Raw genomic sequence first — 27,926 nt, 5'->3', positions numbered from 1 at the left:
GGGATAGTATGGCGGCGGCGGGTCGTGCACGGGCCGGCGGGCGTGGCTGTGCGGGTGGCCGGGGCGCACGTCGCCGCCCATAAGGTGCTGCACGCCCAGCACGGCGGGGTACGGGAAGGAGGCGCTGCTCATCATGTCTGTGGACGACACGCAGCGATCAGCTCTGCCCGACCTGCCCGCCCTGCCCGCCTGTCTGCCCTGCCCGACCTGCCCGGCTGTCTGCCCTGCCCGCCCTGCCAGTCTGTCTGCCCTGTCCGCCCTGCCCGCCTTTCTGCCCTGTCCGCCCTGCCCGCCTGTCTGCCCTGTCCGCCCTGCCCGCCTGTCTGCCCTGTCCGCCCTGCCCGACCTGCCCGCCTGTCTGCCCTGCCCGACCTGCCTTGACTTCACTTTCCCTCCCTACCTCGCCTGTCCTGGCACTTTGCTCATTCTAGCCTCTCTGCCAGCTAAATCCGCCTTGCCCTTGTCCTACCCTGTCGAGTATGGACCTCCTCCTGCCTCACCATTTTGACCTGGGGACCTTAGTGACCTTATAAACATAGGAAAACAATCACGGCCGTAACCACAACCTCTCTCATCAGCACGGAGCGGGCCGGAACACCTACCCGCCCTGAGGTGTGTCCGGCGGGCCGCGGGGGCACATGCATCACCTGTCCTACCCGATTACTCGTCTTGTCACCACTGCGCCCGGCCGCTCTGCCCCCGTTTATTAGGTTAGGTTAGGTTAGGTTAGGTTAAACCCTGAGCTGGTGTGACGCTGCTATGTGTGCTGGAGCCAGGATGTTGTCGGGGATGGAGTGGCAAAGATATTTGATAATTATTTGAAGCTTTAAAGGTCAAGAGTAATGACACTCCCACTTGGAGCAATTTATTGAGCTTATCAGGACTCTATCCATCCCTGTGCGAGTGGCGTCGATGGTGGTGGTGGTGAGACATCGAGCCGTCTATTGATTGGAGACTTGAACGCGAACAAGAAGTGGAACATATGGTCCGCTCACGTGTTGGCGGCGGCGGTGGCGGCGTCGGTAGCGATGGCGGCCGGCGGGCTGTGTGTGTGTGTGCGCGCTCTCGAGTGGGCGTGTGTGTGTGTGTGTGTGTGTGTGTGTGTGCTGAACATACGTAATGAATGACTGTTTAGGGATTTAGTCGAATCGTGAAAAGGGAATCTATGAAGCTAGTGTACGCCATCCTGCTCCGGGAAGGATTCTAACAGTTACTATATTCATCTCTCCACCTGGTTCTCTGTCTTGTGTTAGTGTGCTCCACCCTGCTCCGGCAAAGACTTATATTTCATCTCTCCACATGGTTCTCTGTCTAGTGTTAGTGTGCTCCACCCTGCTCCACCAAAGACTTATATTTCATCTCTCCACCTGGTTCTCTGTCTAGTGTTAGTGTGCCCCATCCTGCTCCGTCAAAGGTCTATATTTCATCTCTCCACCTGGTTCTCTGTCTAGTGTTAGTGTGCTCCATCCTACTCCGCCTAAGACTTATATTTCATCTCTCCACCTGGTTCTCTGTGTAGTGTTAGTGTGCTCCACCCTGCTCCGCCAAAGACTTATAATTCATCTCTCCACCTGGTTCTCTGTCTAGTGTTTGTGTGCTCCACCCTGCTCATAAAGACTTATAATTCATCTCTCCACCTGGTTCTCTGTCTAGTGTGCTCCACCCTGCTCCGCCAAAGACTTATAATTCATCTCTCCACCTGGTTCTCTGTCTAGTGTTTGTGTGCTCCACCCTGCTCCGCCAAAGACTTATATTTCATCTCTCCACCTGGTTCTCTGTCTAGTGTTAGTGTGCTCCACCCTGCTCCGCCAAAGACTTATAATTCATCTCTCCACCTGGTTCTCTGTCTAGTGTTAGTGTGCTCCACCCTGCTCCGTCAAAGGTCTATATTTCATCTCTCCACCTGGTTCTCTGTCTAGTGTTAGTGTGCTCCACCCTGCTCCGCCAAAGGTCTATATTTCATCTCTCCACCTGGTTCTCTGTCTAGTGTTAGTGTGCTCCACCCTGCTCCGCCAAAGACTTATAATTCATCTCTCCACCTGGTTCTCTGTCTAGTGTTAGTGTGCTCCATCCTGCTCCGTCAAAGGTCTATATTTCATCTCTCCACCTGGTTCTCTGTCTAGTGTTAGTGTGCTCCACCCTGCTCCGTCAAAGGCTTATATTTCAACTCTCCACCTGGTTCTCTGTCTAGTGTTAGTGTGCTCCACCCTGCTCCACCAAAGACTTATATTTCATCTCTCCACCTGGTTCTCTGTCTAGTGTTAGTGTGCTCCACCCTGCTCCGCCAAAGGTCTATATTTCATCTCTCCACCTGGTTCTCTGTCTAGTGTTAGTGTGCTCCACCGTGTTCCTCCAAAGGCTTATATTTCATCTCTCCACCTGGTTCTCTGTGTAGTGTTTGTGTGCTCCACCCTGCTCCGGCAAAGACTTATAATTCATCTCTCCACCTGGTTCTCTGTGTAGTGTTTGTGTGCTCCACCCTGCTCCGGCAAAGACTTATATTTCATCTCTCCACCTGGTTCTCTGTCTAGTGTTTGTGTGCTCCACCCTTATAATTCATCTCTCCACCTGGTTCTCTGTCTAGTGTTAGTGTGCTCCACCCTGTTCCGCCAAAGGCTTATATTTCATCTCTCCACCTGGTTCTCTGTCTAGTGTTAGTGTGCTCCACCCTGCTCCGTCAAAGGTCTTTATTTCATCTCTCCACCTGGTTCTCTGTCAAGTGTTAGTGTGCTCCACCCTGCTCCGTCAAAGGTCTATATTTCATCTCTCCACCTGGTTCTCTGTCTAGTGTTAGTGTGCTCCACCCTGCTCCGTCAAAGGCTTATATTTCATCTCTCCACCTGGTTCTCTGTCTAGTGTTAGTGTGCTCCACCCTGTTCCGCCAAAGGCTTATATTTCATCTCTCCACCTGGTTCTCTGTCTAGTGTTAGTGTGCCCCATCCTGCTCCGTCAAAGGTCTATATTTCATCTCTCCACCTGGTTCTCTGTCTAGTGTTAGTGTGCTCCACCCTGCTCCGGCAAAGACTTATATTTCAACTCTCCACCTGGTTCTCTGTCTAGTGTTAGTGTGCCCCATCCTGCTCCGTCAAAGGTCTATATTTCATCTCTCCACCTGGTTCTCTGTCTACGTCCAGCTCACCTCACCTCCCTTTCGGGCTGGTCGATAAATAGGTCCCTGGAGAAACTTGGGGAAGGTAAACTGTGGTAATTACGGATTTCACATTGACCCGTGTCCCGAGATAATTAGTTTTTACCTATCACAGATTCTAAAGATGAACGGTACGGAGATGAGCACAGCATCCACGCGCACCTATAACGTATGCACCAACCTTTACCTGGCATCTGTTATCCGTTAAATGGTGCACCTGTTCACACCTGTCCATATACCTGATCATAGCTCGCACCTATAACGTATGCACCAACCTTTACCTGGCTTCTGTTATTCGTTAAATGCTGCACCTGTTCACACCTGTCCATATGCCTGATCATACCTGTTCTACGTCTCACCCCTTTCACCTATCCGCCCCTTTCCACATCCCATACATATTCATACCTGTCCATACATTCTTATATACATTCCACCCCTTTCCTTAGCTACAGCCTACCTACCTCTCCTCCACTTCATTTCTTCCACTTTCTCTTTATCTCTCTTTCCTCCCCCCTCGTTCCTACCTTTATTTTCTCCTCCTCTCGCTCCTTAAGTTTCTATTCTCCCCCTCTTCCCTTTCCTCATGTTCTTTTCCTCCCCTTCCTTTCCTTCCCTCCCCACAGACATTATAATAAGTTGCTATATGACACTACTACTACTGCTACCACTACCACTACTATAACATTATACTACTACTACTACTACTACTACTACTACTACTACTACTACTACTACTACTACTACTACTACTACTACTACTACTACTACTACTACTACTATTACTGCTACTACTATGCTCTAGGTAAAATACAGCTCTCGTCACAGACACTATACCTGCCCGATCCTGAGGTCAGAGTAGAGAAAAAGAGACAGAGAAAGGAGAATAGCTTGCTCTCTTTCTCAGTTCGCTTTCTCTCTCTGTCTCTTATTCCTTCCTTCCTGTTCCTCTTGCACGGGTTATCCTCTTCTTCCTCTCTTCTCTGTTATCGCCTCCTCTCTCCTCTTCTTTTCCCGTAAGAGATATTCACCACCCACAAACTCACAATGTCACTATTTCAAACTATCTTCACTATTTCTTTCGGCACGAGTACATGCACCTCAATATTTGTCAGTCTTTTCCTGTTTTTCGCTCACGCACTTTCCCTCGACCCGAACTTAATTGGTGGATAAGCAGAAGAACTAATTGAGAGAGTGGTGGTGGTGGTAGTAGTAGTGGTGGTGGTGCAGGTGGCGGTGGTGGTGGAGGTGGAGGAGGTCGCTGGCCATGTCTGTCTGTCTGTCTGTGTGTCCGTCTGTCTGTCCACGCGCCTGATGGATAAGTATGAGGTGGGCAAGAGGGTACGGCCGCCTGCCTTCCCCGCCTCCATCTGTCCCCTCGCTCGAATATTACACACGCCTGTTTTTTTCAAGCCCCGAGCCATTCACGAGGCGGATGCGGGAAAGTAGGCGAAGGCGCAGGGTCTCCCCACCAATCAGGAGGCTTTACACGCCCTCCCAGACCTCAGGCAGCGCTGTGACTGGATAGGCATCGATCAGCAGCCAGCCAATAGGGACAGGCCAAGAGGGGAGGCACCGCGCGCAGCTTGGTAGAGGGACACGAAAGTCGGGTTTTGAAATAATGTCACTTTATATATTTTCTTACCTTTTGGAGCCGCCGTGAGGGTTCGATCGCTCTCACGGATCATTAAATAAGGGATCTACGTATCTGTAAATGAGGGAAGGAAAGGGATGCTGGTGATACAGAGAGATGCAAATGTTGACAAACGAGGACGCGTGGAGTGAGCTCTGTGGCATCCCCGAGCAAGCCAGGAATGGGCTCCCTCGCTAATTTGGGTTATTGACTGTGGCGAAGTGAACCTCCTTGGGGGTAGGGGTAGGTGGTCTCTCTCTCTCTCTCTCTCTCTCTCTCTCTCTCTCTCTCTCTCTCTCTCTTCATTTTCGTCCTCATCCCTCTTCTCTTTTTCAGTCCTCCGTTTCTTTTCCATCTCTACTACTACTACTACTACTACTACTACTACTACTACTACTACTACTACTACTACTACTACTACTACTACTACTACTACTAATAATAATAATAATAATAATAATAATAATACTGCTGCTGCTGCTGCTGCTGTTGCTACTACTACTACGAGTACCACTATTATAATTTTGATAGTAGTAGTAGTATTGGCAGTAGTAGTAGTAGTAGTAGTAGGAGGAGGAGGAGGAGGAGGACAGTCATTCTTCTTCCATTTGTTAACATTTAGTAAAAAAAACAAAAACAGCATCGCAGTTTGCTACAAAAAAATATCAACAGCATTCTTGAGTCTTGGCAACCCATGGTGTATCATTAAAAAATCATTAACATTAAGTTCAACAACATGTCCCAGGAAATCTGCGACGTTCAGTAACCCAGATTGAACAGCAGAGGGTTTTTCAGGAAGATTTTCACCGTCATGCTACAAAATTCCCACTGCCTACAGGCCAAGCAGTGTATTAGGGGGCGCACCATTTACACTGTGCCGACTTGGGCCACGACAACCCATGCAGCGACTCGGGGTATGCGAGGTCTTCGGTGTGAAATGTTGATGTGAAAGGGTCGCACATGATCGGAGAGAGGTCTAGAAACGATCGCTGGGTGCTGCTGATTCGGCACGGTGTGAAGGGGGTCTAAAGCTCGCTGGGTTGTCGTGGCCCAGAGTCGGCACAGAGTGAACGGGGCTTTACGGGCGAGAGGCGGTGAACTCCACGGGCGCCGGCACTCGCGTTTACATTACTCGACTCAGCCACTCATTCCTCCCCGCACCCCTTCCATATAACTACCTATCTGACTTTGCCCTATCACATAACACCCATTAGTTTTTTACCAGTAACTTATTGAGTGGAAATTAAATAAAACACGTGAGGAACCTATCTGACATATAACATACATTAGTTTTCTACCAGTAACATATTGAGTGGAAATTAAAGAAAACACGTGAGGAACCTATCTGACATATAACACCCATTAGTTTTCTACCACTAACATATTGAGTATAAATTAAAGAAAACACGCGAGGAACGAAGATTATAAGAGAGCAGGAGAGAGTATGCCAAGACACCTCTCTCTCTCCTCCCGAAATTTAGCGAATATCTTTTATCTAATATCTTTTGTTTTGAGCTCAGCCAGTAGCACATGTAGGCTTTCTTGATGGGGTCTGATGGTCTGCCCCAGCCCGTTAGTGATACAGACAAGTGTTTATAGTGGCGCCATAGTGTTTAGAGTGGCCCATCTGGTTATTATATCATCGTGTTCACGTGTTTTTTCTTTATGTAGTAAAATGGATTATTAAATTTTCAGTTCTGGTTGAATAGCATACACACACACACACACACACACACACACACACACACACACACACACACACACACACACACACACACACACACACACACACACACACACACACACACACACACACACACACACACACACACACACACACACACACACACACTTTCCTCTTTTCTTTCCGTCATCAACCCTCGTCTATCCGTTTCCCTCCCCAACTTTCTCTCCCCTTCTCCCCTTTCTTTCCCTCCCAGTCCCTCTCCTTGCCTTCCCCCTTGCCTTTCCTCCCCTACGTTCTTTCCCCTTTCTTTCCCCCTTCCCCTCCCTCCCAATCCCTCTCCTTGCTTCCCCCCTTCCCTTCCCTCCCTCCTCTCTCTACACGGGGCAATTCACGTTGGGGGCCTCTCGACTGCCGCCTAGGCCTACACTGTACTCACTATCTCACTCACGGCCTGTCACCATCCCCCACACTACCATAAATGTACCAAAGCATGCAGAACTATACTAGAACTCTCTATGCCATGAATACACGTGGAATACACAACAAAGACGATGGATAATGTAAGGGTCGTGTGGCTATCTCGTCTCCATGGGCCTGGCGAGGTGAACGAGCTTTCGCAAGACTTCACGAGCGGCTAAACTGTTTGGTTCAACTATTTACGATTTGAGAAGAAACTAAGCTTCTGCATGGTCGTGGAAGCTGAAATCGCCCTCAGACACACAGAAAATAACATTGACAGATGAATAAGGGGGAAGAGTATCAAGGTATTGGTGGAGTTAAGGACTTCAGGGCTACCCAAACCTTTGAGATCAGCTGAACGAAGATTAACTGTATTTGCATAACACTTCCTTTCCTGTGTTGATGTTGACCGGCAAGGGTTCTATCAAGCATCATCCCTCTGAAGAAGAGGAAGCCAGTGCCGCCCACAAGAGGAAGAAGAGGAAGATACCCCGTGTATTCCGAAATGTGATAAAACGTTGCCAGTGCCGCGCCGCTGTTTCCCGCGCCGCTTTGGGCTATTTCTTTGGAGGCCCTGACGGACGCGTAGGGAAGTCGTGGGCTCTGAATACTAATACATGACACAGCTGCCTATGATGCCACATCGTACACCGTAGTATATGAAATGTTACCCGGTCATTCAAGCCGGGGTATTCGTGGGCTATTTTGGGCGGGGAAGGTCGCGGGTGGCTACAACACTGTCTTCTCGAGGGGGCACTGCATTAGAACAGCCAGAGTGGACAAAACTCGTAATTGACCTCTCTTTTGGTCACTCTTTACTTTGTCTATTATGGGAGCGGTGGGTAGCGGCTTTTTTTTTTTTCTCTGCACTCTTTTTGTTGCCCTTGAGCAGTCTCCTTTGCAGCAAAAAAAGAAAGATTGCCTCTGTGTTTTCCTTCTCTTCCTCATGCAGCATAATAATGAAAGGTTATTGAGGTCAAGGAGAGACAGAATAATTGTCAATGGGCTGTGTCACTAGCTACAACACTGTCACGGCGAGGGGGGCACTGCGTTAGAACAGCCGGAGAGGACAGAACGCGAGTTGGTATGGGTATTGCCTGTGTTTTCCTTCTCTCCCTCATGCAGCATAATAATGACAGGTTGTTGAGGTCAAGGAGAGACAGAATATATGTCAACGGGCGGTCACTCGCTGCAACAATGTCTTCTCGAGAGGGGCACTGCGTTAGAACAGCCGGAGAGGACAGGAGGCGAGCTGGTATGGGTATTGCCTCTGTGTTTTCCTTCTCTCCCTCATGCAGCATAATAATGACAGGTTGTTGAGGTCAAGGAGAGACAGAATATATGTCAGTTGGGTGAGTCACTAGCTGCAACACTGTCTCGGCGAGGGGGCACTGCGTTAAGTATCCGTATTTGTATTCGAATTAAAACCATTTTAGTGTATTCGAGTTTGTATTCGTATTCGCTGGAATTTGACGTATTGGTACTCGAAAACCCAACTCTTGTATTCACTCCATCCCTGGTGTAAGGACAGGCTAAGAATTTTAAATGTACGCGGGTTTCGGAGGTCTAGGAATGGGTCTACGTGGAAGGAAAAGTTGGAAATTGGAATTCTCTCTCTCTCTCTCTCTCTCTCTCTCTCTCTCAACCTATCTATCTATCCATCTAACTATCTATATATCTATCTATCTGTTTGTTTATCTATTTATCTATCTATCTATCTATCCTTATTTCAAACATTGTAATCCATATTGTTTCTTCTTAGTACAGAGTTTCAGTATGTAATGATAAACCAAGCCCTGGAAGCACAATGGCGACTTGGATTCCGTTCACAGTGTCAGTGTTGCTGCTCTAGTCTACACTGTCGTTCATAGAGTCTCTGGGAGCTGTGCCAAATTGTCGTACTCTGAACATGCATTTATCATTTTTCAGCTCTAAGGCTGTCGTAACCACACAAACAACGACAGAAAATTAAAGTTATTGCTCAAACTGTTAAATATTGGTGGTCTTCGTTCCCTTGCGTTCTAGTTATCGGTCAGAAAATACGAAAATGTGATGCAGTGTATATACGATAACTTGACACCGCTGGGCCTCTCCGGATGTAAACAAAGCGGAGCGGAGGGTCGTGACGTCACAGTCCCACCATGAACAGCGGAGATGGAGGACACTCGCTGAGGAGGCTCCCGGTCAGGTCTCCAAAGAAATCGAAAAAGGGCGAGGACCGAGGGACCAAATCGCCGTCCAGCCTGAGCGTACACACTAAGAACTTCTACATCGCGTCCTACCCCGTTGTGTTACTGTTTAATGTCGTCCGTACGTTGCTATACCACATTTACCTGTTACTGAAGACCTTGTTCCGAGCGGGTTCCTACTTGACACACACGCGTTATCATCAGGCCGCCCCCACGGAGCTTGACAGTGTTGGGGTAGGCGGTGGAGGCGCGGTGCTAGTGGAGGAGGTGGTGGAAGAGGGAGAAATGCCCCCGAAAAGTAATAATCCCGGGCCTGGTGACCCCCTCCTGGCCAGGCAGAAACACCACCACAGGAAGGCCTTTGAGTACATCTCCAAGGCGCTCAAGATCGACGAGGAGAATGAGGGTGAGTGAATGTGACCTTTTTTCTGTATTTATTGATTTTTTGCTCCATTCCTGTAGCTTGGTGATGTCTTCTTGTTGGAAATTCACAGTCATGGGGTTAAGCTCACATGAGATGGCTACCATAAATTTAATATCACCCAGTCATTGCCTAAGGATCAGCCATAGGAGGTGGGCGTGCTGCATCATGCTTTAGTTCCATTAACGCTTTTGTGTTATCATATCAATTTTTTTCTATTTTCCGTAAGTCATTCATCACTGCACTTCATTCAGGAACCGAATAAAGAATCCATAGTGTGAGTATTAACTTCACAAGAGGTGGCTTACCCTTCCTTCAATATTACCCAAAATAACTATGACTAGCATGTTGGAAACCTTAAAGAGAAGAGGCATATAGGCACCCCCTTATGATTACTGCCTCCCTTACCGTACCTCTTAACCCCTTGACTGCGGATTTCCTACCAGAAGACACCACCAAGCTACAGAAATGGAACAATGCAATGCTACAATGTAATGAAGAAAAATATAAAGACCTGCACCTTGGGAAGGGATATCCAGCATACCAATACCACATGGGAAACACTCCACTATCCACCACAGAGGCGGAAAAAGGCCTGGGAGTACGTGTTAGTACCAGGCTACCAGTGATGGCCAAAGCCATGCTTATCGCAGCGAACGGGTTAAAATTCCCATTACGTTTTGTATTTTCTGTTTTTTCTCTTGGGTTTTGTGTTGGGTCCTTGAACGTCATGAGCCTCTCGGAGAACCACTGTCTTTTCTAGCGACTGAGCTCATTTACTACCCCACAAAGAAAGGATAGCATTGATTTTACAGTAGCTATCTCACGTGAGGTTAAAACTTACATTATGACCTGTATTTTGGTCTCTCGATACAGTGCAGTAATTGATAGCTTTTGATTAAATAAAATTAAATTAAATATAATGATGGAGAAGTTTATGAGTGTAGCTAAGCACATAGCATTTTGGCAGTGGAAGGGGGAGAGGGGGCAGCATATTACAAAGTCATTCGTAATAAGCGATATAAAGAAATCAAGAAACAAATATAATGGTGGAAAAATTTATTAGAATAGCCAAGTAAATAGCATTTTGACAGCGGGGAGGGGAAGGGGCTGGCATATTACAAAGTCAGTCACAATAAGCGATATAAAGAAATCAAGAAACAAATATTATGGTGGAAAAATTTATTAGAATAGCCAAGTACATAGCATTTTGGCAGTGGGGAGGGGAAGGGGCTGGCATATTACAAAGTCAGTCACAATAAGCGATATAAAGAAATCAAGAAACAGATATAATGGTGGAAAAATATATTAGAATAGCCAAATATATAGATAGTATTTTGACAGCGGGGAGGGGAAGGGGCTGGCATATTACAAAGGTAGCCATAATAAGCGATATAAAGAAATCAACAAAACTTGCTGACAACACCTTGAAAAACAGGTCAAATGAGACTTATTCTTAACCCGTCCTCTGCGATTGGCATAGATTTCGCCTTCACTGGTGGCCTGGTAACATATACTCCCATGTATTTCTCTGTCTCTGTGGTGGATAGTGGAGTGTTTCCCATGTGGTACTGGTATGCTGAATATCCCTTCCCTGGTAGCCTGGTAACATACACTCCCAGGCCTTTCTCTGCCTCTGTGGTGGGTAGTGGAGTGTTTCCCATGTGGTATTGGTATGCTGGATATCCCCTCCCAAGGTACATGACTTTACATTTTTCTTCATTGAATTGTAGCAGCCACTTTTTGTTCCATTCCTGTAGCTTGGTGAAGTCTTCTGGTAGGAAATCCGCAGTCGAGGGGTTACATGTGCGTTTCTTAGGTTTAATTATACTGCCCTGAGGTTCGATGTATCCCTGCTCACGAAAGGCTCAGACACAAAGGCCAAGGTGAAGGGGTGAGTGAGAGGGATCAGGTTAAGCCTCTCATGCCGGTGACTCTAATCTTCCATAAGTGTTAAGAGCAAAAGTGATCATGGTAGGAAGTAGTAAGACTCATCAGAGGCCCTCACCTTTAGATCTCCTCCTCCTCTTTCTCCTTTTCCTTCGTCTTCTTCTTTTTTGTTATTGTTTATGTTCTTTGTCTTCGTTTTCTTCTTCTTCTCCCCTCTCCTCCACCTCCTTCCTCTCCTCCTCCTCCTTCCTCTCCTCGTCCTCTTCCTTCTTTTTCTTCTTCTTTTTCTCCTTCTTCTCTTTCTTCTTCCCTCTCCTTCTTCCATCGCCATAGACCGACAGGTCTTCTGGTGTCTGTTCCTCCTATGTATTCCACCTCCTCCTCCTCCTCCTCCTCCTCCTCTTCTTTATTCTTCTTTTTCTTCTCCTTTTTTTTCATTTTCTTCTTCCCTCTTCTTCTTTCCTCTCCTCCTCCTCCTCCTCCTCCTGGCTCTGGTTCTCAGCGGAAATGGTTAATTAGGTGAACAGGTGAAGACACGCGCCGCTGCTGGAGATAAAGGGAAGAGGAGGAGGAGAAGGAGGAGGAAAAAAACATGAGTACTACAAGTTTCAAAAGAGTAGCATCATTACTCTCTCTCTCTCTCTCTCTCTCTCTCTCTCTCTCTCTTTCATATGCAATAAAGGAGATGATAGACGCATTTTTTCCTTCTCTCTCTCTCTCTCTCTCTCTCTCTCTCTCTCTCTCTCTCTCTCTGCGTGTGTGTGTGTGTCGGAGCAAGTCATGGGTAGCGTAGCAATCATTATGGTACAAAAAAGGAAGGAAGTATAAGAAGAGGAAAAATAACAGGTGTGTCCAAGGCTACAGAGTCGTTCATCGCTCTAGAAATTGAGTCAACTTGTTCCTAGAAAGTCAAGTGTGTGTGTGTGTGTGTGTGAGAGAGAGAGAGAGAGAGAGAGAGAGAGAGAGAGAATAGGAAGCTTCTAACAACTATTTAATTAAAGGAGGAAGGGCGGGAGAAAGAATGAGAGAGAGAGAGAGAGAGAGAGAGAGAGAGAGAGAGAGAGAGAGAGAGAGAGAGTGTTAATCAGTCAAGGGGGCCGTCGGTGAAGCCTCAAATCTTAGGGGTTGAGTTTCCTTAGTAATTGATTCATCCCTCAGACCCCTCCTCCTCCTCCTCCTCCTCCTCCTTCTCCTTGTACCCTCCCATGGAAAGACTATCAGGGAAATAAATAAAGGAGAAAAAAACTAAAAGGGAAATCATCCTCGTACCCCAAAGATTATTATGGAAGGAAATAAGAAAGAAAAAGAACGGAAATAGTGAATTAGAAAGATGGAAAATAAGAGGAAATTAGAAACGAAAATAAAAAAGTAAAAGATTGCATTATTTCTCCACGTACGAATATGGAAGAAAATATTAAAGAAGAAAAAAAGTTAAAATGAAGGAGTAAAAATTTGCAATATATATATATATAGTGATTTTAAGAGAGAGAGAGAGAGAGAGAGAGAGAGGAAGGAAAGAGGAAGTGGAAGTAACACATAATTGGCGTTTGTCTGTCCGTCTGTCATTGAATGTTTGTTTGTTTATTTGTTCGTATTGTTCAGAGAGAGAGAGAGAGAGAGCATTTTCATGTTTGGTATGCTTGATGACACCTCCTCCTCTTCTTCCTCCTCCTTCTCCTCCTCCTCCTCTTCTTTCTCCTCCTCCTCCTTCTCCTCCTCCTCCTCCTTTTCTTTCTACCTTACCTCTTCTCAACCTCCATTACATCCTTCCACAGATCTTTCCTCCTCTCTCTCCTTCCTCTGCCCCTCCTCCTCCTCCTCCTCCTCCTTCCCAGACTATTGATTGAACCACCACTACCACACCCACCACCACCACCACCACCACTACTACCACACCCACCACCACCACCACCACCACACCCAAAACCACCACTTTTATCGTCACCACCATTTCCGCCATCACCACCACCACCACTATTATTATGACGCGACAGATTGACAGACAGTGAGGGACAGTGCGTGTGTGTGTGTGTGTGTGTGTGTGTGTGTGTGTGTGTGAATCAGAAATTAGCGTAGTGCGTTTGTCTGTGTATGTATTTATGTATGTATCAAAATAACACACACACACACGCACACACACGCACACGCACACCTGTCCAACTTTATGTGGGTCATTGACAAGGTGTGTGAGTCATGACACTTCCAGACGGTGTGTGTGTGCGTGTGTGTGTGCGTGCGTGCGTGCGTGCGTGTGTGTGTGTGTGTGTGTGTGTGTGTGTGTGTGTGTGTGTGTGATTAGGCTTAAGTTAATATTATTATTATTATTTATTGCTGTTATTATCATTCTTCTTTGTCTTCTCCTGCTTCTCCATCATCTTTTTCTTCTTCTTCTTATTCTTATTATTATCATCATTGTACTTTCACTTGTAAGGTAAATGCGATCAAAATTCAAGGTCGCGCGAGAGTTTCTTTCTCCTCCGGTTCCTCCTTGTCTTCTTCCTCCTCCTTCCTTCCTTCTTCCTCCTTCTCCCTTCCTCCTTCCTCCTCTTCTGCATAAGTTTCTCTTTTTCCTTCCGCTTCTTATCTTCTCTTTACTCCGGCCTGCCTTGATCTCTCTCTCTCTCTCTCTCTCTCTCTCTCTCTCTCTCTCTCTGTGTGTGTGTGTGTGGGTGTGTGTGTGTGTGTGTGAGAGAGAGAGAGAGAGAGAGAGAGAGAGAGAGAGAGAGAGAGAGAGAGACCCAAACCAAATATTATGACCTTCCGAAATTGACCTTCCCCCCCTCCCCTTCCCTAACCTCACCTGACCACCTGTGAATAATTGGGTCAGGTCACGGTGGTCTGCTAATATAGGTCAACATCGATTGGTCAACACACGCCAGCTGGTCGCGGGGGGGGGGGGAGACTGACTGTCAGGACGGGTCAAGGGGTCAAAGTGGATCGTGTCTGGAGGTCATGGCGATGATGGTGGTGGTGGTGATAATTTCTTTTATTTTTCTTCCTCTTCCTTATTCCTCTTCTTTTTCTTTTTTTCTTCTTTTGAGAGAGAGAGAGAGAGAGAGAGAGAGAGCATAACCGTTGGGCAGAAACACACACACACACAGATAGTAAATAGTATAATATTTAAAAAAAACCTCACCCATTGTTTATATTCCTCACCAGAAAGACTTTGTACACACACACACACACACACACACACACGTGGGAAGGGAGGGAGGTAAGGTGCGTGGGAGAATAGTGTAGGTGAACTTGTCTCCTCCTTCACGTAACACAATACATGGCCAACCTTGCTTATTCCTGCTCGAGAGAGAGAGAGAGAGAGAGAGAGAGAGATGGGTAAATACTAAAGAAAAAAAATAATGGGGAAAAAATATGAAACAGGAAGAGAGAGAGAGAGAGAGAGAGAGAGAGAGCGCACTACTTACTATTTCTCACTTTTAACACTATCCCTTCTCTCCCTTCCTCTCCTCCTCCCTCCCTCTCCTCTCCCTCTCTCTCCTTCCCTACGTAACCTGTCCCGGTGTCTTATGGAGTAACCTGTTTGTGAAGGGAATGGAAGGGTGACGCTGGCAGGCCCTTCCTTCCCTTCATTCATTCCCTTCAATCCTGCATTCATTCTTTTTTTTTTAGTAATGGGAGAGGTCTTAGAGGGGAAGGTCTTAGAGGGGAAGGTTTTGGAAGGGAAGGTCTTAGAGAGGAAGGTCTTGGAAGGATAGGACTTAGAGGGGAAGGTCTTGGAAGGGAAGGTCTTAGAGGGGAAGGTCTTGGAAGGATAGGACTTAGAGGGGAAGGTCTTGGAAGGATAGGACTTAGAGGGGAAGGTCTTGGAAGGGAAGGTCTTAGAGGGGAAGGTCTTGGAAGGATAGGACTTAGAGGGGAAGGTCTTGGAAGGGCAGGACTTAGAAGGGATTGTCTTATTCTTATGACGCTGGCTGGCCCTTCCTCCCTTCTTTCCTTCCCTTCCTTCCTTCCTTCCTTCATTCATTCATTCCTATTTTTTTCATTATTATTATTTGTATTCTTATTCTTATGACGCTGGTTGGCCCTTCCTCCCTTCCTTCCTTCCTTCCTTCCCTTCATTCATTCCCTCCATTCATTACCAAGAAGCGAGCTGAGTCAGTTGATAGCATAGTCAGTCATTCAGTTAGTCTGTTAGTCGGTTGGGGAGTTAATCAGTTGGTGAGTCAGTCAGTCGGTGAGTTAGTTGATTGGTGAGTTTGTGAGTGAGTGAGTCAGTCGGTGAGTCAGTGGGTGGGTGAGTCGTTGAAGCGTGAGTCGTATGTCACACTCAGGTCTGGAAGGTTTAACTCCGACCACTTCCTTCCTGTCCCTCCCTTCCACCTCCTCCTCCTCCTCTTCTTCCCTCCTTCTCGTCCTCTTCCCTCCTCCCTCCCCTTCACCCTTTTCCTCTTCCCTCCTCCCTTTCCCTCCTCCCTCCCCTTCCTCTTTCCCTCTTCTCGTCTCAATTCCTCTTCCCTCCTATCCTTCTCTCCCTCCCTTTCTTCTTCCCCTTCACAATCACCCTCTTCTATCCCCCCCCCCCCCCCTCTCTCTCTCTCTCTCTCTCTCTCTCTCTCTCTCTCTCACATTGTTTTTTTATCTCCCTTTTTTTCCCCTTCTTCCCATTCATTCTCTCCCTATCCTTCCTCCTCCTCCCCCCTCCCTCCTCCTCCTCCTCCTCTCCCTCTTCTTCCTTCCTTCCCTCCTACCTTACCTCCATTACTTCCTCCCACACTGTGACCTTATCATCTCTCTCTCTCTCTCTCTCTCTCTCTCTCTCTCTCTCTCTCTCTCTCTCTCTCTTGGCAGGGGTCCAGGGCGGGCAGGGCGCCAGAGGGTCTTTGGAATCTATATATTATCTAATTTGTATTCAGATTAACACTTTCTGAAGATTATGTTGTTTTGAGGTATACAAACCTATAGTATATACCTTTGTTTCCTTCCCATTGTTGCTTATGCTCCTATCTGTGTGTGTGTGTGTGTGTGTGTGTGTGTGTGTTATTTTTTTCTTTCAAATTCGTACTCTGTCAATATTGTGTTATTTTATTTGTGTTTATTTTTGTTAGATTTCTTATATTTCCCTTTATCTATCCATCTATCTATCTATCTAAACCCTTGGGAGTCAAATAGTTGAAAGGGGTAATGAAAGAAGGATTGGAAGAGGAACGGAATAAATAATGTAATAAGGAAGGAAGGGAGAGGGAGAGAAAGTAGAAGGAAGAGGAAAGCGAGAGAGAAGGGAAGGGAAGTAGACAAGAAAGGAAAGAATAGGAAAAGGAGAGAGAGAGAGAGAGAGAGAGAGAGAGAGAGAGAGAGAGAGGGGGGGGGGGTCCAGAAATGAAACCAAAGTTGACTAATATAAAAAAAAAAGTGATCTCACTCGAATACAAGATTATCCGGTCAGCCTGTAAACCGAGTCACCGGGCGGAAGGGATTGCAAGTTAGTGGAATATTTCGTTGGCTTGTCGCTTGCCGTGGGTAGTAATGTGTGTATTACGAATAGTCCAAGATTAATGTGTTATTTAAGAGTATATCGATATAGATCACATTCTCTATCTATCTCTGTCTGGAAAGGAAGGGAAGGGAAGAGAAGGGATGGATGGGAAGGGAAGAGAAGGGAAGGGGTGGGGTGGGAGGGAAGAGAAGAGAAGGGAATGGATGGAATGGGATGGGAAGGGATGGGATGGAAAAGGAAGAGAAAAGGGTTAGTCAGCCAGTCAGTCAGTCAGTTGGTTGGTTTGTTAGTCAACCAATCGATCAGTCAGCCATTCAGTCAGTCACTTGGTTGGTTGGTTTAGTCAGCCAATCGATCAGTCAGTCAGTAGGTAAGTGTTAGTCAGTCAATCAGTCAGTCAGTAGATAGGTGTGTTAGTCAGTCAATCAGTCAGTCAGTAGGTAGGTGTGTAGTCAGTCAGTCAGTCAGTTGGTAGGTGTGTTAGTCAGTCAATCGTTCAGTCAGTCAGTTGGTAGGTGTGTTAGTCAGTCAATCGTTCAGTCAGTCAGTTGGTAGGTGTGTTAGTCAGTCAGTCGTTCAATCAGTCAGTCAGTCAGTTAGTGGTTTGTTAGTCAGCCAATCGATCCGTCAGTCAGTTCTATTCCCGTCTGACACAGTTTTGGAAGATCGAAGGAACTGTCTGGTGTGTGCGTGTGTTTGTGTGTGTGTGTGTGTGTGTGAGAGGGGAACACTTGGGGTGATGGGAAGCGGAACAAAAGGGAGAGGAGGGGGTGATGGGGAGGAAAGAGAAGGAAAAAGGGGAGAAGAGAGGAGTGTAAGGGGTGAAGGACTAGGGAGGGGAGGAAATGGGTTGAAGAGGAGGAGGGAGGAGAAGTCTAGTATCAAGATATGGATTAGTGCGGCAAATGTCAGCAACCAACTTCCCCTCCCCTCCCCTCCCCTTTCTTCCCCTCTTTCCTCCCCTCTTCCCTCCATTCTCTCTTTTATGGTGTCCTATTTTTCCTCCCTCCTCCCTTCCCCTCTCTCTCTCTCTCTCTCTCTCTCTCTCTCTCTCTCTCTCTCTCTCTCTCTCTCTCTGCTTCCCCTCCCCTTCTTTTCCTTTCCTTTATTTTCCTCCTCTCCCCATTTTTATCTCCCTCTCTCTCCTCATCTTGTTCCTTCTTCCCCCTTTCCTCTCCCATTCCTCCCTGATTTCCCTCCCCTTTCCCTCCTTTCCTCCCCCTTCCCTTACTTTACTCTCCCTTTCCTCCCTGATTTTCCTCCCCATCCCCTCACTTACCTTACCTCCCTCCTTTCCTTCACTTTCCCCTCCCTTTCCTCCTCTACTTTACCTCCCTCATCCTTTTTCTCTCCTCCACCTCCCTTTCTTCCCCTCCCCTCCTCTCCTCCCCCTCCCCCCCTTACCTGTCTGGCCTTGTCCTCTAATTAGCATTTTTTTTACCTGTAGTTTTGCGCAATTCCTGTCGGGGTTTTGAGAGCTTGCAGTTGTGAGGGAGATTTTTTTTTTTTTTTTTTGTTAATGGAGGTGTATGTTGATTTTTTTACGTGGCATTGCAGATTCAGGATTGATTTTTCTTCCTTTTTCTTCCTTTTTCTTCCTTCCTTCCTTTTTTTATTTCTTCGTTCGTCATTTGTTTATTTAATTGTATGTTTTTTTTGTAGGTTTTGTAGTTGATATGTATACCTGCTACCTTACTTTTTACTACTACTACTACTACTACTACTACTACTACTACTACTACTACTACTACCACCACTACCACCACTACTACTACTACTACTATTTCTTCTTCTTCTATAATGTTTGCAATCTTCTCGCCCACGCCCCAGACTAAAAAGAAAAGAAAGAAAGCGAAAAAGATTTAATTGACGCCTCTTACAGAAGATAATGATACCGATGAAGAACTTAGAATATTATAATTATCTCCCTCGTGTGTGTGTGTGTGTGTGTGTGTGTGTGTGTGTGTGTGTGTGTGTGTTGACGGCTCGTTGTCCTGTAGGCGGGTGAAGGTATGTCTGTGGGTGTGTGGGTGTGGGTGTAAGTATTCATGTCTGTGCTTGTGTCTGTTTGAGAGGGTGAATGACCGCGAAATATCACCACCGTCACCACCACCAACCTGTCTAGTATTGTCCTTCCCTTTCCGCTCCACCTCCTCTCCGCTCCCTTACCTTCTCTTCTCCCCTTTCCTCCTTTTCCTTCCCTTCTCCTTTATTTTCCTTCTCTTCCTGTCTTTCTTTTCCTCTCTCTCCTCGTCTTGTTCCTTCTTCCTCCTTTCCTTTCCTCCATTTTCCCTTACTTTATCCTCCCTGATTTCTCTCCCCTTCCCCTCACCTACCTTACCTCCCTCCTTTTCCCCTCCACCTTTCCTCCTTGATTCCCTCCCTTTTCCCCTACCTTTCCTTCCCTTCTCCCTACTCTCCCCTACCTCTCCTTCCTTTCCCTCTCTAGTAGTAGTAGTAGTAGTAGTAGTAGTAGTAGTAGTAGTAGTTAGTATAGTAGTAGTGGTAGCAGTAGTGGTTAGATAGACAAGGCTTTCGTAGGAGTTAGGCATTTCCATGGGTAGCTTATGACCCTGGTGGTAGTTTGACCCTTCTTCTGTGCCCTGAACCCAAGAAGAACATCTCTTTTTCGGCCTTAGGAAATATAAGTTATATAGGGACGCAGGGGATGATCAGATTTGGAACGTGGCGGGCAAGGGAGGGAGGGTGATGGCAGATGAACGACTGCTCTTCAAGACACGACAGAAATGAAGTTTAGGCGCCCATATCAATCTTTTCCGCCCGTGTAACCTATACCAATAGTTAAGCTTTGTGTACAGTGTTCGATTGGATATTGTTATTGATGTGAGTGGGACAGTGTTTAGTCAGAAACCGAGGAGGACGATTTTCCGAGTGGAGCAGACTGGTAACTTCAAGACGGTGGGTGGAGCGGCGGTGTGTGGTCCGGAGACTAGCAGGGAGATTATGCGGCATACATGTCTATTTAGGGCTATTCCGTGGCTATGGGAAGACCACTATGCATTATATCATCCCTTAAGCTTTCTCACGTCTAAGTAAACCACTGTATTACGTCTCTAACATGCAAAAAGGCCAGATCTGCCAGGCCTGCGCGGGGGTGGATGGCCGCGCATGGAGGAGGCTGCCTACGCGTCTACTTATTTGCTTCAAGTGATGGTTTGTGGCTGTGGGAAGACCAGCCACCCACTGTATGCTATGCCTACAGCTTCCCCACGTCTTAGGAAACCATTGTCTTACACTCTTAACGAACAAGAAGGAGCAGGAAAAAGCAAAGGAAATACACGAAGCGGTCTCGCCGTGTCACCTCGGATCCAACATTCTTCCCCTACCTGACACATTCTTGCTGGCAGGCGGCAGCACTTACCAGACCACTTTCGCCTCCTCTTCCTCTTCTTGTGACCGGTTTTGCTTCGTCTCCCTTCTTTCTGACATAGGCTAATAGAGTGACGCTACTGGCTTCATGACGCCACCTGAAAGTTGCCAACAGTCGCCACTAGAAACATTTCCCAACCCCTCATGGACCACCCTCCAACCCTACACAGCCCTTCATACCCCACCAAACCCCCTAAAACACACATACGTACATTGTTAGTAGCATAATTTACTCACCACAGCAACTATGATGAACAGAAACGCCGATTCCATGCTAGAAGACCGATGTCGCTGCTGAAATTTATCCCTAAACCCATCATAACCCTCTTCGACCCCGCATAACCCCTCCCCAACCACTCCGAACCACACATTACCCTTACCCAACCCCACAAAACCCCTACCCAACCCCCCACAACCCTTTCCCACCCCCCAAAACCCTTCCCCAACTCCACATAACCCCCTCACTCCTACGTAGTCCTTTCCAACCCCCCCCACAACTCTTTCCCAACCCACATAACCTCTTACCAACCCCCACAATGCCATATAACCCTCCCCAACCCCCCACGACCTCCCAGAATCCACATAACACTCCCCAACCTCCTTCAAGACCTCATAACCCTTTCACAACCCCTCACATCCACACATTACCGATACCCAACCCCCCACATCTCCACATAACCCCTACCCAACCCCCCACATCCCCACATAACCCTCCCCAACCCCTTACAAGTCCACATAACCCCTTCACAACCCACATAACCCTCCCTAACCCATTACAACTCATAAGCCCTTCACAACCCCCCAAAACCCACATAACCCTCCCTAACCCATTACAACTCCTCATAACCCCCTCACAACCCCCTACAACCCACATAACCCTCCCTAACCCATTACAACTCCTCATAACCGCTTCACAACCCCCTACAACCCACATAACCCTCCCTAACCCATTACAACTCATAAGCCCTTCACAACCCCTCCAAAACCCACATAACCCTCCCTAACCCATTACAACTCCTCATAACCCCTTAACAACCCCCTACAACCCACATAACCCTCTCCAACCCCTTACAAGTCCTCATAACCGCTTCACAACCCCCCACATCCCCACATAACTCTCCCCAACCCCTTATACGTCCTCATAACTCCTTCACAACCCCCTACAACCCACATTTCCCTCCCCAACCTCTTACAAGTCCACAACCCCCCACATCCCCACATAACCCTCCCTAATCCCTTACAACTCCTCACAACCCCTTCACAACCCACATAACTCTCCCCAACCCCTTACAATTCCTCGCAACCCCCACAACTCATAACCTCCTCACAACCCGCCCAACCCCCCTCCATCTCACATAACCCTTTCACAACCCCGCTGAACCCCACATAATCCGTCTATAATCCTTTTATAACCCCCCAACCCCCTACAAGTTCTCATAACCCCCCTCACAATCCCACATGAACCCCTTCCCTACCCCACATACACCCCTTTTCAACCCCACGTAACCTCTTCCCAACTACGACAATTGAAGTGTGAGATTAGGGGGTCATTCAACAACATATCGGCGCCCCAGCACACGTATTATAGGCCCATAAGTTTGGTAGATTTTTGTGGGCAGAGGTCATCATAAGGGTCATCATTCAGTAGTAGTTGCAGTAGTAGTAGTAGTAGTAGTGGTAGTACGAGGTGGAATGTCAGGTTGAGAGATACGTAGAAAGGAAGGATCATTGACGTTTTAGGACAGTGTGTGTGTGTGTGTGTGTGTGTGTGTCATTCCCATGTCAACCTTTGTGTGTCTGCGTCCTCTTTCCTTTGTGAATGAACTTGGCAAATGTCTCTATCCTTTGTCCTCTCTCTCTCTCTCTCTCTCTCTCTCTCTCTCTCTCTCTCTCTCTCTCTCTCATTTTCCCCTCACTTTTCCTTTCTTTCCCTCCGTTTATTTCCCCATCCCTTACTTTCCCCTCCCTCTCTCTCTCTCTCTCTCTCTCTCTCTCTCTCTCTCTCTCTCTCTCACTTTTCCTTTCTTTCCTCCGTTTATTTCCTTTCCATTCTCTCTCTCTCTCTCTCTCTCTCTCTCTCTCTCTCTCTCTCTCTCTCTCTCTCTCTCTCTCTCTCTCTCTCTCACTTTTCCTTTCTTTCCCTCCCTTTATTTCCCCTTTCCTACATTCTCTCTCTCTCTCTCTCTCTCTCTCTCTCTCTCTCTCTCTCTCTCTCTCTCCATTTTCCCTCACTTTTCCTTTCTTTCCCTCCGTTTATTTCCCCATCCCTACTTTCTCTCTCTCTCTCTCTCTCTCTCTCTCTCTCTCTCTCTCTCTCTCTCTCTCTCTTTTCCTTTCTTTCCCTCCGTTTATTTCCCCTTTCCTACATTCTCTCTCTCTCTCTCTCTCTCTCTCTCTCTCTCTCTCTCTCTCTCTCTCTCTCTCTCTCTCTCTCTCTCTCTCTCTCTCTCTCTCTCCTTTCTTTCCTGCTTTATTCTCTCTCTCTCTCTCTCTCTCTCTCTCTCTCTCTCTCTCTCTCTCTCTGTGTGTGTGTGTGTGTGTGTGTGTGTGTTCCCTCAGATCAATACGCAACCCCGCCATGCCTCCTCCTCCTCCTCTGTGGTCTAGTTTTCTTTGGTTCAACAACATGAAGGTTTTCTTTGCAGAGAACGAAATAATACCTGAATAGTTTATTTTTTTATTTTTTTTATTTTTTTTTTATTTTTTATTTTCTAGTACTTTTAAAACCTCCCTTTTGTCTCACCATCATCTTCTTGTTCTTCTTCATCTTCTTCATTTTCATCCTCCTTTATCAATATATCTATTTATCTGTCTATTTGTCCATCTGTTCTGCTCTGTCTGTTATCTGTTCATGTCTAGCTGTTCTATTCTGGTTGACAAGTTAGGTAGGTAGATATATACATAGGTAGACAGATTGAAGGTTGAAAAAGGTATGAAAATCTTGAACTATACCACCTTCGCCACCACCACCACCATCACAACCACCATCATCATCACCACCACCGACAACAACAACAGATATGGGCCTAAGGAAATTGCATTGGTCACAGTAAACCCCCTCCCTTAGGGCTGTGGTTAGCTACGGGCCTCCTTTCAAGGGAACTGTGAAATCCAATCTTCCTCATGCCCTTACTCATCATGCATAATAATTCACATTGTTTTTTGTTAGTAATTATTATATTTTTACTCCTACATCCTTCTTCCTCCTTTCTTCCTTCTCTTTCTTTCATATTTTTCTTTTTTTATCAATGTTTTTATGCCTTTATTCATCATGCATAATAATTCTTACTCTGTTTTATTAGTGATTATTATGTTATATTTTCATTTTTACTCCTGTGTCCTTCTTCCTCCTTTCTTCCTTCTCTTTCTTCCATATTTTTCTTTTTTTATCAATGTTTTTATGCCCTTTAATTATCATGCATAATAATTCTTACTCTGTTTTTTGTTAGTGATTATTATGTTATATTTTTATTTTTACTCCTGTGTCCTTCTTCCTCCTTTCTTCCTTCTCTTTCTTTCATATATTTATTTTTGTCAATCTTTTTTATGCTCTTAAATTATCATGCATTATAATTTTTCCTATGTTTTCTGATTTCTCTTAGTACTTTCCTTTTTCTGTGTTATTTGTAAGTGATTATTATGTTTTGATTTAATCTCTACTCCCACATCTTCCTCTTTCTTATACATCTTTCTTTCATCATCCATAAAAATTCTTACTCTGTTTTTTGTTTGCAGTTATTTTGTTTTATTTTTATTTTCACTCCTATGTCCTTCTTCCCTTATTCCTACCCATATATTTTTTTTCTCATCATTTTTAGTTTCATGAAGTCAGATCTCATCCTACATTTTCTTTTTACCTTGCATCTCATCTCCTTATCTTCTCCTTCATCTCCCCTTCCTTCCATCTCATCCCAGGCCACAAGGAGGCTACCATGGAGATAACAGGCCTTCCTACCTCATCTCTGTCCCTCCATCTATCTGTTCATTCATCCTTTCTACCTTGCATCCCTCATCTCCTTATCTTCCCCTTCATCTCCTAGCCACTCCCCTTCCTTCCATCTCATCCCAGGCCACAAGGAAGCTGCCATGGAGATACACAGGCCTTCCTACCTCATCTCTATCCTTCCATCTATCTGTTCATTCATCCTTTCTACCTTGCATCCCTCATCTCCTTATCTTCTCCTTCATCTCCTAACCACTCCCCTTCCTTCCATCTCATCCCAGGCCACAAGGAAGCTGCCATGGAGATACACAGGCCTTCCTACCTCATCTCTATCCTTCCATCTATCTGTTCACCCATCCTTTCTATCTTGCATCCCTTATCTCCCAGTCTCTCACCTTCCTTCCATCTCATTCCAGGCAATAAGGAGGCAGCCATGGAGATGTACAGGAGGGGAATCGCTGAGCTGGAGGCCGGGATAGCAGTGGAGTGCGTGGGCAAGGGTGAGGCTTACGAGAGGGCACAGCGGCTCCAGGAGAAGATGAAGACCAACCTACTCATGGCTAAGGAGAGGCTGGACATGCTGGGTGAGGAGGAAGGAAAGGGAGGTGAAGGAGGAGGAAGAAGAGGGGGATAGTAGTGGTGGTGGTGATGGTGGTGTTAGTAGTGGATGAGAAGGAAGAGAGAGGGAGAAAGAGGGAAGGAGGAGGAGGAGGAGGGGAATGAGTTTTTTTTTTTTTTTTTTTTTTTTTTTGTGTGTGTGTGTGTTGCTGATGTGTTTCCTGTGTTGCGATGTTGTTGTTGATGTTGCGTGTGGTAGTTCTTGCTATTATTATTATCATTATTATTTATTATCACTATTACTGGTGTTCCTATTGGCCTTGTCTTCCATTCTTTTGATCTGGCTGTTTGTTCAACCCTTTTTTAATCCTCACAAAACACCACCACCACCACCACCATCCCTTCATGTCCTAGTAGCTATGTCCGCAAAATTCCCAACTGCCTATAAATACCAAACACTATACTTGTCAATGGCTTTGCAGTGTACGCTTTCATCTTTTAAAACATTGCATGGCAGTAAGTAGTCTGTCATACCCCAAGGTGACAATTAGGTCCATAGTTTCAAATGTATCGGGCTCCCGTTATGACTGTTTCCCAAGGCCACAAAGAAGAGTATCTGGGTTTTCGTGGGTGATTTTCCAGTTCAAGGTGCATAAGCCGGGTACAACTATCATTAGGGTCACAAGACAGTCCATGAAAAGCCCAGCAACTTCTACGAGAGGCTTATTTCTAAACGTATTGGGCTTCCATTACGACTGTTTCCCAAGGCCACAGAGAAGATTATCTGGGTTTTCAAGGGTGGTTTTCCAGTTCAAGGTGCATAAGCTGGGTACAGCTATCATTAGGGTCACAGGACAGTCCATGAAAACCCCAGCAACTTATATGAGAGACTTATTTCTAAACGTACTGGGCTCCCATTACGACCATTTCCCAAGGCCATAGAGAAGATTAACCAGGCTTTCAAGGGTGGTTTTCCAGTTCAAGGTGCATAAGCTGGGTACAGCTATCATTAGGGTCACAAGACAGTCCATGAAAACCCCAGCAACTTCTACGATAGGCTTTTCAAACAGGCAAACTGGGGCACTGATATGTTTGTAAATATGGACTTTAGCTGTACAGTGTAGACCCAAGACATTATATGTATGGTTTTAGAATCTATAATATTGTTCTGCTTGACTGTTAGATAAAATTGTTGCTTGAAAAACACTAATAGGTCATTGTTTTAAAATATTCATGGGAGCAATGCAAAAACTGTAAGGGTATAATCTTTTCAATTTCCTTTAGTTTGTTAAGAAATGACAGTAATTCAGAAACTGGAGGGTTAATATATGTTTTAATTTCATGTGTTGATTTAAAAGGCTCCTAGCTTCATATTATACTCCATGCTATGTATAAAAATCTTTTCAATTTCTTTATTTTTTTCATTCTTACTCTTCACAGCACAGGAGTTTGTTTGTTAGATATGTTTTGTAGATTTTCAATGCTTATATAGGAATGTTTAGGTGTGTGTGTGTGTGTGTATGTGTGTGTGTGCGGGTATATACTCACACACACTTTCCAGGTCACCATATCCCCTAGAAACACACACACACACACACACACACACACACACATACATTTTCATTCCCATACCAAGCCCTCTGTGTGTACGTTTGTGTGTGCATCTGTGTTTTTAGAGTCATTTGTCCACACACACACACACACACACACACACACACACACACACACACACACACACACCTTTTCCCTCCTATATCAAGCCCCCGTGTGTACGTTTGTGTGTGCGTGTGTTTTTTAGAGTCGCTGGTACACCTTCATCGCCTGGAGCTGGACACCTCCCCCATCACCCTTACCAACTTCACTCCCCCGGCCTCCCCCGCACGCTGCCTCACCCACTCCCCCAGACGTGCCTTGAGTGGGGGAGGGCGGGGGGCATCACCCTCCGCCCCAACTCACAGGCCCCGCGCCAGAGTTGCCCCGCAGGTCATGGGGGAGGAGGTGGGGGGGAGGCCCGACCGCCGGCCCCCGCATAAGGGACAGGAAGGTATTGATGATGATGATGATGATGATAGTGAAGGTGATGGCAATGATGATGCTATTCCTGATCTCACTTTCTCTTTTTCCTCATGTTTTTTTCTTTAATTTTTTTTCTTCCTCTTTCTTTCTTCATTTCATTTCTGGTCTTATTTTTTTTTCTTTTTCCTCATTTCTTCATGTTCTTGTCCTTACTTTCATTTCCTGTGGTGTGTTTTTTTCTTTGGTTTTTGCCTCTCTCTCTCTCTCTCTCTCTCTCTCTCTCTCTCTCTCTCTCTCTCTCTCTCTCATTCTTTCACTTATTCCTTTCTCTTTTTCATTTTTCTTTACATTTTTTTTATACATCTCTACATTTCTCCATGTCTGCTACCCTTCCCTCCTCCTCCTCCTCTTACTCCATCCTCCTGCTCTCCTTCCTTACCCTCTTCTGCCTTCATGGGATGGCTGGCAGGCTGGCACAGAGGCGAACTAGCTGGCTGTCTGGCTGCACTACTAACCAACATAACATACCAGCGTACTAGTGGACCAACACACCTCTGAGCAACGTCTGAACAGAAACATACATTTTTCCAGCTCACTCACAGCATCCAGGCGACTCAAGGCATTTGCACTCCCATGGCTGAGCTTTTGCTGAAGATGCTGGGGAACTGTTACACATATACCCTGTTTTGTTTTACCTAGTTGTCGTGCATATGGGAGTTTTTTCGTGTGAGTATGTGTGATGTTTGGGTGATAATATTTTGCATGACCCAGGGATGAGATGCAGGTCATGACATACACTCAGCTATTTGTCTAAGGGGAAATAGGTTCATTCACGGAGTCCTAGTTATGAAAAGTGAGTGAATGAGTGTTAATGAGGACAAAATAATCAACAGGTACTCATTGGAGGGAGCGGAAAGAGAGAGAGTGAAAGAGAGGCTTTTTCATGGACTCCTTAGTATGAAATGTGAGTGAGTGAGTGTGTTAGTGAGGACATGAATCAACAGACAGCCAACAGGTATTCATTAGAGGGAGGAAAGAGAGAGGGAGTGAGTGAGAGAGAGAGTTGGTTCACAGACTCCTAAGTATGAAATGTGAGTGGGTGAGTGAGGACTTGAATCAACAGAGAACAGCTTACTCATTAGA

The 27,926-nt window shown here is 46.1% G+C and overlaps 2 protein-coding genes across 5 annotated transcripts in view; one reads left to right on the top strand and one right to left on the bottom strand.

Moving 5' to 3' along the window:
- LOC126999578 (class E basic helix-loop-helix protein 23-like) overlaps positions 1-4,918 on the bottom strand; it is a 6,961-nt gene extending 2,043 nt beyond the window's left edge. Inside the window, exons 1-2 of the mRNA XM_050862356.1 lie at positions 3,983-4,918; positions 1-137 (exon numbers count right to left, since the gene is read on the bottom strand). The exon at positions 1-137 is cut by the window's left edge and continues 2,043 nt beyond it. Of these exons, the coding sequence (XP_050718313.1) occupies positions 1-135 (135 nt within the window). The 5' untranslated portion in view covers positions 136-137; positions 3,983-4,918. The remainder of the gene's footprint in view (positions 138-3,982) is intronic.
- The window catches only part of LOC126999577 (spastin-like), a 44,009-nt gene that overhangs the window by 7,948 nt on the left and 8,135 nt on the right, over positions 1-27,926 (top strand). The window contains exons 2-4 of one of the 4 annotated variants that reach the window (XM_050862354.1): positions 9,318-9,519; positions 24,626-24,793; positions 26,566-26,811. In XM_050862354.1, the coding sequence (XP_050718311.1) occupies positions 9,399-9,519; positions 24,626-24,793; positions 26,566-26,811 (535 nt within the window). In that variant the 5' untranslated portion in view covers positions 9,318-9,398. Of the gene's footprint in view, positions 1-9,044; positions 9,520-24,625; positions 24,794-26,565; positions 26,812-27,926 lie in introns of those variants that run through there. The other 3 variants (XM_050862351.1, XM_050862355.1, XM_050862353.1) reach the window with 3 other exon arrangements.

This window comes from Eriocheir sinensis, chromosome 16, assembly GCF_024679095.1.
Source record: "Eriocheir sinensis breed Jianghai 21 chromosome 16, ASM2467909v1, whole genome shotgun sequence".
Lineage (NCBI taxonomy): Eukaryota > Metazoa > Arthropoda > Malacostraca > Decapoda > Varunidae > Eriocheir > Eriocheir sinensis.
Note: the sequence above shows the minus strand (reverse complement) of the source record. Positions and strands in the feature narration are given on the sequence as shown.